This window comes from Poromitra crassiceps, assembly GCF_964638095.1.
Source record: "Poromitra crassiceps genome assembly, chromosome: 22".
NCBI classification, from domain to species: domain Eukaryota; kingdom Metazoa; phylum Chordata; class Actinopteri; order Beryciformes; family Melamphaidae; genus Poromitra; species Poromitra crassiceps.
Window position 1 is genome coordinate 20,114,687 of NC_139647.1, and position 15,000 is coordinate 20,129,686.

Below are 15,000 nucleotides of genomic sequence, written 5' to 3' on the forward strand. Positions count from 1 at the left end.
ATATGAACATCGAGGGTATTGTACATAGTGTTTGGATGACCAAAAATAAAAAATCTGCAAAATCAAATCAAATCAATCAATCTGGCAACAAAGATCAGAGGCTATAATCAGTTTAAGAGTCATGTACTGTGTCCCCATCCTAAGTTATCAAGCTAAACCTGTGAATGTGTGTGTGTTTGTCAGACTCGGAAGTCGGTGAGCTCCGCGAAGAGGCGCTGGCGGTCCTGACGGCCTCGGAGCTGGTTGCCTCCGACGGCTCCTCACCCGCCGCGCCGCAGCCCGGCAGCACCCAGTACCTGCTCAGCCTGGCCCGGCTGGCCCTCGGCGCCAGCGTGGAGACCCCCGAGCTCTGGGGGGGCCCCGGGCTGGGGGCCCGCCTCCTGGAGCGCCTGCTGCTGTGCCCGCAGTACGAGGTGAGGGAGTTGGCGCTGGAGGGGATCCTGAGGAGACTGTTGGAGGAGGAGGAGGAAGAGGAGGAGGAGAGGAAGAGCAGCAGCAGACCTCCGTGGCTTGACGAGACCACCCTGTTGAACCTGACCGGCCTGGCCCTTCACGAGACACACCCCCAGTGTCTGGCCAAGGTGGGACCACACATGGACAGACACACACACAAACATTACAGGGGGCGGGTTTGTTGTTGTGTGTTTCTCTGAGCGCCTGTATATGTGTCTGGTGGCTGTTTTATAGCTTCACATGTACGCATAATCTCTTTTGCACCACTATTCTGTGTGTGTGTGTGTGTGTGTGTGTGTGTGTGTGTGTGTGTGTGTGTGTGTGTGTGTGTGCGTGTGTGTGTGTGTGTGTGTGTGTGTCAGCACGGGGAGAGCTGTGACTGATGCTCTACCAGCTAAAGCCATCAGAACCACATGTCATGGTTCTTGGCTTCTTCTTCCTCCTCTTCATCACACCTGTACCAGATGAACGTGTCTTCCTCCTCTTCATCACACCTGTACCAGATGAACATGTCTTCCTCCTCTTCATCACACCTGTCCCAGATGAAGGTGTCTTCCTCCTCTTCATCACACCTGTCCCAGATGAAGGTGTCTTCCTCCTCTTCATCACACCTGTCCCAGATGAACATGTCTTCCTCCTCTTCATCACACCCTTCCCAGGTGAAGGTGTCTTCCTCATCTTCATCACACCTGTCCCAGATGAACGTGTCTTCCTCCTCTTCATCACACCCGTCCCAGATGAACGTGTCTTCCTCCTCTTCATCACACCCGTCCCAGATTAAGGTGTCTTCCTCCTCTTCATCACACCTGTCCCAGATCAACGTGTCTTCCTCCTCTTCATCACACCTGTCCCAGATCAACGTGTCTTCCTCCTCTTCATCACACCTGTCCCAGATGAACGTGTCTTCCTCCTCTTCATCACACCTGTCCCAGATGAAGGTGTCTTCCTCCTCTTCATCACACCCGTCCCAGATGAAGGTGTCTTCCTCCTCTTCATCACACCTGTCCCAGATGAAGGTGTCTTCCTCCTCTTCATCACACCTGTCCCAGATGAATGTGTCTTCCTCCTCTTCATCACACCTGTCCCAGATGAACGTGTCTTCCTCCTCTTCATCACACCCGTCCCAGATGAACGTGTCTTCCTCCTCTTCATCACACCTGTCCCAGATGAAGGTGTCTTCCTCCTCTTCATCACACCTGTCCCAGATCAACGTGTCTTCCTCCTCTTCATCACACCCGTCCCAGATGAAGGTGTCTTCCTCCTCTTCATCACATTGCTCTGAAACCACAATGACAGTTGCTTGCAAATTGATGACACGTTCAGATCCATGTTCCAGAGGCTTGCGTGAGAGGCTAATCGGCCGCAGGAGGACACGCCAAAGCACATTGGCAGCGAAACTAACTCTCTCTCGCTGGTCCACTCTCTCACTCAATTACTTACTCACACACTCACGCGCACGCACGCACACACACACACACACACACACACACACACACACACACACACACACAGGAGGTTTGGTAAGTTTCCACTCTTAACAAGTTTTGGAGGGTAAAAGGCAGCCCTATTTCCTGTTTCGGGACAGCGCGTCGTATTTCAGTTTGTTCATAAAGCAACCAACAGCTCTCCTCTGTCCTGCTCTGTGACTCCTGTCATTAACACTCCTCCACAACTGACACCACTCAGCACTGCTGGGAATGAGTGTGTGTGTGTGTGTGTGTGTGTGTGTTTCCACATGTCTGTGTGTAGTTTATATGCCTTGTGTTTTCACCCCGTGTGTACATGCGCTCTCTTTGCCGAGCGGCGCTTTACAGCCCAGCCGTTAATGCTTAAAAAGTGTCGGGCCCGTTAAGCAGAACCTCCCCCTCCGCCAAGGACACAGCAGCCCAACGGGCCGGTTGCCATAGCTCGCTCTGCACTCCACTAAAGCATTCTGGGAGATCGTTCTGCACTCCACTAAAGCATTCTGGGAGATGGCTCTGCACTCCACTAAAGCATTCTGGGAGATGGCTCTGCACTCCACTAAAGCATTCTGGGAGATCGCTCTGCACTCCACTAATGCATTCTGGGAGATCGCTCTGCACTCCACTAAAGCATTCTGGGAGATCGCTCTGCACTCCACTAAAGCATTCTGGGAGATCGCCCTCTGCACTCCACTAAAGCATTCTGGAAGATCGCCCTCTGCACTCCACTAAAGCATTCTGGGAGATCGTTCTGCACTCCACTAAAGCATTGTGGGAGATGGCCCTCTGCACTCCACTAAAGCATTCTGGGAGATGGTTCTGCACTCCACTAAAGCATTGTGGGAGATCGCCCTCTGCACTCCACTAAAGCATTGTGGGAGATCGCCCTCTGCACTCCACTAAAGCATTGTGGGAGATCGCCCTCTGCACTCCACTAAAGCATTGTGGGAGATCGCCCTCTGCACTCCACTAAAGCATTCTGGGAGATCGTTCTGCACTCCACTAAAGCATTGTGGGAGATCGCCCTCTGCACTCCACTAAAGCATTGTGGGAGATCGCCCTCTGCACTCCACTAAAGCATTGTGGGAGAGCCGTAGGAGCAGCAGCAGTAGGCCAAGGCCGTTGTGTGGGTCTGCTGCTCTGCCCTGTAAAGAGAACTTCAAAGTCTGTAGGAAACAAACCCATCCTTCTCCGTCCTGATTGAAGATCCATGTGTTGAAGGAAGCTCTGCTACCGTAGACCCACGCAGGACAGTGAACGCAAAGAGAAAGAGATGCAGCTGCAATTCATTGTCCCCAACCAAAGGGGGCACTGTGGATCAGTCTCCGTCCGTTTGTTAGTTTGTTAGTCACACTGTGAGTGACTGATCAAGTTCCACCATTGGACGGCTGCAGACAGTGCTGCCTGCCCTTTAGGCCGTGTGCCGACTGGGCATCTATTTCTGACATTTAAACGCTGGAAGTACGCTGGGGAGCGCTGATTGAAAATAACGTTAGCTCAGCAGCGGAAGCTAGCTTGATAGCTGACAGCTAACAACAAGCTAACAACACACATACGGTGATTTAGCGCAACACTCACCAGCAATATTCAGTGTCCGGCCAATCTGCTCCCACAATTGAGCCTTTCTGTCTCTGTTTGTGATAGGTGTGATCTTTTTCACACCTTTTCATGTCATGTCTTTATTTTTTGCACCAAATTATGGAGAGTATTATCGATAATAATCTGTAGCGGTATCGATAAAATCCTAACAATACCGTTCCCTACCCATACGAAAATGCTTATCCACCTTATTTTTGAATGCCCCACTGTAAAAAATAATTGTGCGTACAAGGTCCGGTTTAACGTGACTTATTGTTGCAGCTTGCCATTTCCTAATGTATTCTACTTGATTTGAAAAGATGGCCGCCTACACTAGTCTCTTGTACCCTGGCTGAATACATAACATACATACATAACTTGGCCAATAAGTATTTAACATACAAAATAAAACAACCCGTAATATCATTTTATGTAGAATGCAGAGGACATGTAACTGTTTAGTTAAACTTGCATTCCAGGAATATTGTGCTCTAAAGATGACGATAGTGGCTCGAGACTGTTTCGTCCTGAAACCCACACGCTTTGCGGTGGTGGTTTTAGCGTAACCTATGTGGGATTCGAGGCGTAACCTATGTGCGTTTTAGCGTAACTTATGTGGGATTCGAGGCGTAACCTATGTGGGGTTTGGCGTAACCTATGTGGGATTCGAAAGAACGCATCCGAGATATAAAACGTTATGAATATAGCCACGTTATAAACAACAAACTAACGCTGGTGATCCATATGGAAACAGTGTTACTCGAAATGGTTAAAAGTTCTATCAATTTGGTCATTTAGTGGCGTTTTACTGCCATGTAACATAACTAACTAGCGGCTAATATTAGCCACAGCAGGCGATTACCCATGAATGCACTGCGCTCTTAAAGGGATATTTATCGATGAGATTTTTGCCAAGCTGGACCTGATTAGTGATTTGCTCCGTTTGCCCAGACGGGTGTCAAGCTGTCAGCAACAAGGCTGGGAGGATCACACCAGAAGAAGCACCCATCAGCAGATCAGGCAAAAATGGCCGCCAAAAATAAGGTGGATACAATTTCACTGAAATTTCAAGTACACTCAGCAGCACTCGCTGACTGACCCACGGGTGAAACCACATCACTGGTGGGGGGGCAGCATGTTGACTATTTGCTCGTTTGCGTTGACTGTTCTGTACTTAAATCTTGAGTCTGAATGTGGCTCATTCTTATAAAACCCTCTTGACCGCATAACATGTGGAAAGAAGCAGCTGGTGAAAATCAGCCTGTGTTACTCTTCCCTGAGTATATTCAAATATATATTATACATATTCAAAATATGTGAAAAATAGATGCTCAAAATGTGAAAATGGGAGCGGTGCACGCACCAAAGAACACAAGGCCACGATGCTGCTGCACCTTAAGTCACGGAGCCATAGGAACCCGCTGAAACACAGACCCTATACAGCACTGTGACGCATTCAAGTGTAGTGTAGTGTGTAACCTTTTATATGTGTGTGTGTGTGTGTGTGTGTGTGTGTCTGTGTGTGTCTGTGTGTCTGTGTGTGTGTGTGTGTGTGTGTGTGTGTGTGTGTGTGTGTGTGTGTGTGTGTGTCTGTGCCTGCGTGCGGGCTGGCTGTCACTGTTTATTTGCATGTTATGGCTGTGAAAGTCTACGGCGCGTCTACGCCTGAGTTGGCGTGTTTTCACGTGACGATGTGTGTGTGTGCGTCTGTGTGTGTGTGCGTCTGTGTGTGTGTGCGTCTGTGCGTGTGCGTCTGTGTGTGTGTGTGTGTGCGTGTGCAGTTGAGTGTGTGTTACAAGATGGGAGCTCATTAAAGCCGACTGTAAAAGTCAGCAGCAGCAGAGATGGTCAGGCCAGCTGGAGTCCAAGTGCTACCAGTTTAATACCTGGCAGACAGACAGACAGACAGGCAGACAGACGGGTGGATGGACAGAGAAAAGCACACAAACACAATAGATGGCTTTCCATGCATCTATTTTCACGCAATCTGGGAACCCAGAGTCTATTTCTATTTGAAAAACAGACTCTGGGACAGCCCTACTGTTTTTCCCAGCTTCCTGTACAGCGCCTCTCCTGCCACCGTCACTTCCTTTTCCGCGTCCGTGTTCCACTGTTTACAGTCTAAATAGCAATTTGCGCCGCGACTTTGTCGATACTACTAAAAACACGATTTCAGACGGCAGGAACGGAGGAACCCCCTGGGGGGTACGGGGAGAACATGCATGCTTCACACAGAAAGGCCCTTTCGACGAGATAGCCCACCTGGGCAGTAGGCACTGAAGATATGGGGGGGTCACAACTCCAGCGCCCACAGCGTCCCAGGTGAGAATCGAACTCAGGACCTTCTAGCTGTGAGGCGACAGTGCTACCGACTGCGCCACCGTACCCCCATACTAGTCACAACAACTACACCTCCAGTCATGTTCCACTGTTTTTGTGAGACGAGTTGACGTCTTCTATGCAGAGTGTTTTTGCGTTAACGTTATTAGCCAAACGGACGCGGAAAAGGAAGTGACGGTGGCAGGAGAGACGCGCTGTACAGGAAGCTGGGGAAAAAGGTAGGGCTTATTTTTCAAATAGAAATAGACTCTGGGTCCCCAGATTGATTTTCACGTGAATTATGATGCATAAAATCAGAAAAGCTAAATGAAAATGGCAAATTTCAATACAATTTCCTTGCAGGCGTAAGAGTTGAGGCAAAACTTTCCAAGCGATAAAGAGCGATATAAATTCATTCATTGTCAGAAAAATATTGGCGTAGACAGTTCATTCATATGGCCCCGACCAACGGTTCATTCTCATCGCAGATGAAAAGCTGCTTTGGACTTTGTGAAAGGTTGTTGTCTGCAAGATGTCTGCCCACCACAGCCTCCCAGACATATCTAATGGGCTGCTGTGGCCATTAGCTGTAAGTCTATTAGAATATCTCCCAAATGCATTTCTTTGTTTGTCTTCAAACAGGATAAATATGGCCGACATTAGCCTGAAACCCAAGAACAATAACAAGTCACCCAGTACTGATCAATTCCTGACAAGACAAAGTTTCTCCTCATGTTTTCCATTTGGGAGTTGTGTGATGTTATTATAGATCCAGTGATCATGTGCTATTCTACAGTGTATCTCCTCAAACCAGATCATCTCACTTATCTATGGTTTTTGAAATGTATGAACATCATTGCAGACAAACCACAGCCAGGCAGAACTTTAGGCAGTCAGACTATCACAGATACTCTGCTGCTGCCAGGAGGTCCACCTCGCTAGCTACCTTGTCTTTTTACTGCGCCCGTACACAAATACACACAGTCACACATGCCCGCGTGTGCACACACACACACACGCACACACACACACACACACACTGTGTGTGTCTGTGTGTGTGTGTGTGTGTGTGTGTGTAAACACACAGACACATTGCGTAGCCACACTCTCACTCTGCAGATCCTATAAAGCACAGCTTTATTTTGAAGCTCTAATAACAGGCTGCGGGCCTTGAAAGAAATAATAATCATGGAGATATGCGGGAGGAATGTCAACATGTGTTCTGTTCTGGATGTGTGTGTGTGTGTGTGTGTGTGTGTGTGTGTGTGTGTGTGTGTGTGTGTTTTAACGGGGGTCTTATGAGGTGGAAAACAACTCCTTCCTCCTCAGACTCGGTCAACCGGCTCCCTCCCTCCCTCCCTCCTTCCCTCCCTCCCTCCCTCCCTCCCTCCTGCTCGAACCTCCTTCCCCGGGGGAGTGGCCGGGCAAAGAAAACAACACAGAAGTTGGGTTGAGGTGGGGTGGTAGTCCTCCTTGAGCTGTGATATGTAGGACTGTAGTGTGGACTGCATGAGAGGATGAGGAGGTGGGTGAATGGTTAGGCAGGTGAGTGGAAAAACCTCGTTGCGGAGAGCAGAAACCTGGAGCCTTCCACCGTCCATTCTGACAAATATAGAGTGTCGTCAGGGTGGGGATTTTGTCATTTTAGGGGCCATCTTGGCCTTGGGCATCACACATTATTTTAGGGTATCCTATCCCTTTAAGACTGACGCGGTTCGCGGTCTTAAAGGGATACACACACAAATGAGGGATACACACACAAATGCTGCATCAGATATCAATGGGTTAATGTAGTCGGCCCTATGCAAAGGATGTGTCATTGGTTCATTTGAACACACATTTCAGAAAAATCACTCTTCACGATGTCAAACTGAGACCACTGGTGCTTTTCAAGCAGCTGACAGTAGGGACACTGGACAGTAGGGACACTGGACAGTAGAGATAGTGGACAGTAGGGATAGTGGACAGTAGGGACACTGGAAAGTAGGGACACTGGACAGTAGGGACACTGGACAGTAGGGACACTGGTATACACAGGGATACAGAGATACATGTAGGGATCTCAGGGCATCGCGGCCAGAGGGGAGGTGCTAACGGAGGCCATGGTCTCCGTGTAATTCACACCCATCTCAGCGATGGAGGCGTGAATGCATCCATGCCCATGCGTGTACTGTACGTGTGTGTGTGTGTGTGTGTGTGTGTGTGTGTGTACTGTACGTGTGTGTGCACACGTGTGTGTGTGTGTGGGGCAGCTGTGTAGCGGTGGTTTGGGTGTGCGTTGGGAGGATCTGACCGGCGTGGTAAAAATACCCCCGGGGCAACTCGCCAGCCACACTGCACACAGGACACCAAAGCTGTGCTGATGGATGGGCCTGAGCAACCTCCCTCACCAGCCTCTGTGTGTGTGTGTGTGTGTGTGTGTGTGTGTGTGTGTGTGGGTGTGTGGGTGTGTGTGTGTGTGTGTGTGTGTGGAGAGAGAGAGAGAGATAGCGTTGAGAGCATCACTGTGTCATTTGGTAATATCTTATCTTATTCCTCTCTCACCCCTCTTCCTTATTGGCTCACCTTCCTTACTCTCGCTGTTCTTCTCTTTATCCACCCCCCCCCCCCCTCCACACACACACTCACACACACACACACACACACACACTCACACACACACACACAGGTCCTGCAGGTGCTGTGTGTGTTGAGCTCCAGCAGTGAGAAGATGTCCTGGAGGGACGGGGATCAGACTCTGTCCCAGCAGGAGGTCCTGCTGCGCCTCCTCTCTCTGGCTCAACACTCTGCTCACAGGTAAGAGAGAACACACACACACACACACACACACACCTTATGTCCCTATGCTGTATTCCCCTGTGTTTGGTTTGAATGATCTTCCAAGGGAGATTATTCAACGAAAATGAAATCTGAACTAAACTAGAGACCATCACACCAGCCGTGGTGCCCTCGACTTTAAACGACATGGGGCTGGGGACGAGAATTGGGGGTGCAGGCCCATCTTGCTCCTTGGATCACGCCCATTTTCGAACCTTCATTTCAATGTCAACTGCACACCTGTAAAGTTTGGAGTCAAAGCTACACGGTTTTGATGCTACCGGGTTTGTAAAATCTGTCCACAGACAGACAGACAAACATATAAACACCTGGCAAAGGTGTCAAATCAAAAAATCTAAATCACTTATGTGGTAGTTCCTGCAGCAATATGTGTCTCCAGAACCACATTGTGCCATGATGAAACACACACACACACACACACACACACACACACACACACACACACACACACACACACACAACACCAGCCTTGAATGGAAAATAAAGGCAATAAATAAGCCTAGTCGAATAGTCGGTTGTTGACCAACTAGACTGGACTATTCTGGCCGATCCCTAGTATACAATGTTTGTCATTCTTAAGATATTTCCAAGTATAGCCATGCATGTGCTATGATTCATGTGTTGAGGAAACAGTTGGGCCATGCTTACACTTTCCAACCGAGCGTTTCCTGGTTCCATCGCGGCACAAAACAGACAAACACATTGTTCAAATGCGTCGTCGCTCCAGGTCTTTTCGCACCGTCTCCGGCTCTTTGAAGCACGTTTTTACATCCAGCGCGAGGCCCTGACCTGCGCCCCCTATGATCAGTGCAGCGTACAGCGGGCGGGGGGGAATTCCCCACTTCTCCACTTTCAAGGCAAAACGCAGGAAGAGGAAGGCGAACGTGTGTGTGACCCCGAAAAGGTCGCCCGCCCCCCCCCCCCCCCCCCCCCCCCCCCCGCCTGAAAACCCTGCTGCCAAAACAGTTCTTAAGCGATAACATCCCCACTCTCTGAGCTGTGATGGATGGAAGAGACGTACGTCAGTGTGCTGCCGGGGCGAGGTGCATCCACACGCTCTGTCTCCATTCCCCCTGTCTGTCTTTCTGTCTCTCTGTCTTTCTGTCTCTCTCCGTCCACCTGTGAACGAGTCCTCACAGGGCTGTGGCAGGCCGGCTGTCAGCTCTGCATTCAGAGCCAGAGCCCGTGGAGGAGGAGGGGCACAGGTTCACTGGCTGCACCCGTCCCTAACCCTGCACCTGGACACCTGGTGTGCACCACTGAGCCCTCTGTGTGTGTGTGTGGGGGGGGGGTGTGTGTGTGTGTGTGTGTGTGTGTGTGTGTGTGTGTGTGTGTATATGTGTGCGCACGTGTCTCTAGGTGATATAAATAACAGCGGGCAAGGAAAGTACGTCTTCGTCCACCAGCCATAGTCACTGGTAGCTTCTAGACTTCTTCTTCGAGCCACTTTCACTACTTTAGTTGCATCAAAAGTGGAAAGAGGAGCTTACTGGTCACTTTTTAGGGAGAAATTTAATCCAGAAGTGTTGGTACACAGGTAACCTCAGGTTTACATACAATGTGCAACTTCAAACACAATACTACTTTAGTTGCCAAATGACTTTTCAGAGAACATGGGTGGTTACTTGCCAAAGAGACGGCTATAATAAACACATTTAGAGGCAATGCCTCTACCAGGGTGCAGTCAAGTGAAACCCAACTCAACACCGCTGGAAATATGAGTTGATGAATGACTTTACTTTACTTTATTGTTTAGTTGGACCGGACATTAATAAAACAGTTGACACATACAGAATCATCCATACTTGACAGCAGTAAATGTGCCGGGATTAGTCGAAGCTAGTTTTCAACCCGCAGTCCTCGGGACATAAAGAACTAAAAACTACAAGGTAACTACAGGATACAGGAATGAAAGCAATATAATAAAAATGCACAAGGGATAACAATACATACACAGGATAAAAACAATACACACAAACAAGATAAAAGCAATACAGTTAAAGTGCACGGGAGACAAAGATCAGTATAATAAAGTGCGTGGAGAAAGGTGCACAAAAAGATACAGAATATAAACCGGCTAGAAGATCTGTGCAACAAGGGAATGCCCAAGAGAAGGCTACTGGTTATGAGTGCAGTGTTGGTTAGTTTTGAGCCATTCCTAATATGGGTACTAATACTACTAATAGGACTAATCAGCGTGATGTCACTTGACACCCAGAAATGCGGAAACCCCGCGGCAGTTAATAGTATGAGTTGTGCCAAACAAACGTTAATATCTCAAAAACTATACATCACATCGCTTATATTTTGACATTCTGAGTGAGAGCAGAAGCAGCTCAAGAGTTTGATGTATAATATATGCATGTCGTGTTAAAGTTGTGTGCACTGTCGCCGTTTTTAAAATGTAAACAGAGTTAGCTGGCTAGAGTCAGGCACTCAAGCCGGGCGCCACTTGGGCTCCATAGGGTTCCATTGCCGTTGCCACCCAGTGAGGCGGTTTGTTTACCAAAATGCTGCTCGGCTGATCCCTCGTATATGCTCACATAGAGAAAACGATTTAGTTTACTTAGTAATTGGGGGGGAAAGGACACTCCTGCTGCCTGTATCAGAATAAAAAAAACTAATATTCCAGCAACTGGTTGGTTGCAGTGTCTTATCCTGATTCCTGAATAATAGTGATTTGTTGTTATTATTATATTTATTATTATTATTATGATCATAGAACCCCTCTGATATAAGAATATATACACCTAATAGCCCAAAAAGCATTGTGTGCGCACGGCCGTTGTTACACGTGAACCACGCGGTGTGCACATGCCACTAAGTGTGTGTGCGCATGCACGTGTGTGTATGTGTGTGTGCGCGTGTGTGTGTGTGTGTGTGTGTGTGTGTGCGTGTGTGTGCGCGCGCACGTGTGTGTACGTGTGTGTGTGCGCGTGCGTGTGTTGTGTGTGTGTGTGTGTGTGTGTGTGTACTGTAAGGCCCTTTTGACACACGCTGACAGACACACACACCTCCTCTGACAAACCAGCGCTGTACTTTTCTCACCCCAACAAGAGAACACAAGCTTGAATAAGGATTGGATTACAAAGGCTTTTAGGCCTGTAAAGCTCTGGCCCGGCCACAATCTGCAGGCTCCGACCCGGCCCGGCCCGATCCGGCCCGGGATCCACTTTCCACTTTGGAGCCGCACCAAAGCTTATGATTAGAGCCGGGGACAGGAGCAGATTGGGTTGCTGCCTGCCCCCTTGTCTCCCGTGTGATTGAATGGCACTTGGGCTATTGTGATACATAATGTAATGGTGAGTACCAGCACACTTCCTTTGTGGATGGTAAGTCAATACAGTTGAGTGGTGTGTGTGTGCGTGTGTGCGTGTGCGTGTGTGTGTGTGTGTGTGTGTGTGTGTGCGTGCGTGCGTGCGTGCAGTTGATTGCGGTGGGAGGTGTCAGCGCGCCATGTGCGTAATGGTTTCACGGAACTACTTGAAGGAGCGCTTGGTTATCGTTTGCAGACCCTCAAACGGGCATCGAGGGTCCAACGGCACCTTAAGATAAAGTTGCTAAAGTTTAAACTCATCAAATCCTTATTAGGTATTGGCAGATGGTTTCAGGTGTGTGTGTGTGTGTGTGTGTGTGTGTGTGTGTGTGTGTGTGTGTGTTGTGTGTGTTTCAGTGTAGAGCTGCACTGTGCCGCCCTGACCCTGGCCTCTCGACTGGTGGTTCAACTGGTGACCTCCAACCCCGAGGTAAAGACTGATTTGCATGATAGCGTGTGTGCTGATACTCTGCGGAGCAGGCCGTTATTAAACTTCATGACTTTACACTCACAGATGTAAAGGAAGGAAGGTTAAGGGTGTTTTTCGGGTCATGGAAGGGATATTACTGTTAGCACCAGCCATCAGTCAAATGCTGCTACATTTTAGCTGTCGCTAGTCAACTTTTCTACTCTGATGTCACTTAAAGGGACACTTCGCCGATTTTCAATGCTGATTTCTGTTGCATATAATCTCACACATAATATGAAAACTGTAAACAGTTTTGCAGACATCCATTTAGTTTGACAGTTATTGAGAGTTGATTTGGGTTAAGTTGTGGACCAGTGATGTCATTTGTGCATGAATCTCACATCACTGGTCCACAACTTAACTCAAATCATCTCTCGATAACTGTCAAACTAAATTAATGTGTGCAAAACTGTTTACAGATTTCCTGTGTGTGTGAGATTATGTGCAAAATAAATCAGCAGTTTTGTTGTTTTTCAGTGGAGTGTCCCTTTAAGCATCTAACCAAGCATTGTTGTGCATCATTTTCTATGACAGTTTGACTGGTGAAATGATGAAAACGTTGGCTGGTAAACATTGGAATTGTCGAGCCATTGTGGCCAGTAAACAAATAAACAAAGAGTACAGGTGGTGACATCACCTGGCACCACAGATCAGTCTATAGCAGATGGCAATTTCAGTAGCGTGCTTTTTACCTTTAAGACGTTAGTCTTTACACTGATTTGGGTTTGAGGTTTAGTTACTCATTTGCCCCTAACCATTTCTGTGTCAATGTTAATTCTCTGGCTTATTCTTCAACCAGGGTGCGAGTGCAGCGGGCTGCCTGGCTCAGTGGGGGGCGCTAGTGTGTTCGTGCTGCGGCGAGGAGCAGCCGGCGGAGGTCAAGCTCATGGCTGCAGAGGTGCTGGTGGACTGCACCGCCACTCTGCTGACCAGCACCGCCCTGCCGCTGGGTGAGTCCCCCAATCACATCGGCTTCACATACGTTTGACCTCCCACGACCTTCAGCTGAAACACACACGTTTGACCTCCCACACGACCTTCAGCTGAAACACACACGTTTGACCTCCCACGACCTTCAGCTGAACACACACGTTTGACCTCCCCACGACCTTCAGCTGAAACACACACGTTTGACCTCCCACACGACCTTCAGCTGAACACACACGTTTGACCTCCCCACGACCTTCAGCTGAAACACACACGTTTGACCTCCCACACGACCTTCAGCTGAACACACACGTTTGACCTCCCCACGACCTTCAGCTGAACACACACGTTTGACCTCCCCACGACCTTCAGCTGAAACACTTTGGTGATGTCAGCAGCAAGGCACAAACACGGGAAGTCATCCCCACCAGTAAAGATGTCCACCACACCTCTCTGCAAGATGAAAGCTAAAGCAAAGTCTCATCATTCTCTAGAACTCTTCGGAGGACTTTAAATAATTTATTTCATTTACTTCGGATAGGCTACTTCAGTTGAGTAATAGGCGTGTGTGTGTGCGTGTGTGTGTGTGCGTGACAGGTCTGTCGTCCACGCTGTCTTTGTGGAGGAGCTTGTTCACGCTGCTGCAGGATGAAGACCAGGAAGTGCGAGACTCGGCCTCCGACTTCGTCTCCAGCGTGCCGACACATCTGCTCAGTACAGGTACACACTCACTATCATGTGCTCAGTACAGGTACACACTCACTATCATGTGCTCAGTACAGGTACACACTCACTATCATGTGCTCAGTACAGGTACACACTCACTATAATGTGCTCAGTACAGGTACACACTCACTATCATGTGCTCAGTACAGGTACACACTCACTATCATGTGCTCAGTACAGGTACACACTCACTATAATGTGCTCAGTACAGGTACACACTCACTATAATGTGCTCAGTACAGGTACACACTCACTATCATCTGCTCAGTACAGGTACACACTCACTATCATGTGCTCAGTACAGGTACACACTCACTATCATGTGCTCAGTACAGGTACACACTCACTATCATGTGCTCAGTACAGGTGCACACTCACTATCATGTGCTCAGTACAGGTACACACTCACTATCATGTGCTCAGTACAGGTACACACTCACTATCATGTGCTCAGTACAGGTACACACTCACTATCATGTGCTCAGTACAGGTACACACTCACTATCATCTGCTCAGTACAGGTACACACTCACTATCATGTGCTCAGTACAGGTACGCACTCACTATCATGTGCTCAGTACAGGTACACACTCACTATCATCTGCTCAGTACAGGTACACACTCACTATCATGTGCTCAGTACAGGTACACACTCACTATCATCTGCTCAGTACAGGTACGCACTCACTATCATGTGCTCAGTACAGGTACACACTCACTATCATGTGCTCAGTACAGGTGCACACTCACTATCATGTGCTCAGTACAGGTACACACTCACTATCATGTGCTCAGTACAGGTACACACTCACTATCATGTGCTCAGTACAGGTACACACTCACTATCATGTGCTCAGTACAGGTACACACTCACTATCATGTGCTCAGTACAGGTACACACTCACTATCAT

General features: G+C 48.5%; 1 protein-coding gene across 1 annotated transcript in view; it reads left to right on the forward strand.

The window, feature by feature from the left end:
* thada (THADA armadillo repeat containing) overlaps nt 1-15,000 on the forward strand; it is a gene marked incomplete at its 5' end in the record, with an annotated part of 139,589 nt that overhangs the window by 108,042 nt on the left and 16,547 nt on the right. Inside the window, 5 exons of the mRNA XM_083658659.1 lie at nt 184-581; nt 8,482-8,609; nt 12,325-12,397; nt 13,236-13,386; nt 13,961-14,083. Of these exons, the coding sequence (XP_083514785.1) occupies nt 184-581; nt 8,482-8,609; nt 12,325-12,397; nt 13,236-13,386; nt 13,961-14,083 (873 nt within the window). The remainder of the gene's footprint in view (nt 1-183; nt 582-8,481; nt 8,610-12,324; nt 12,398-13,235; nt 13,387-13,960; nt 14,084-15,000) is intronic.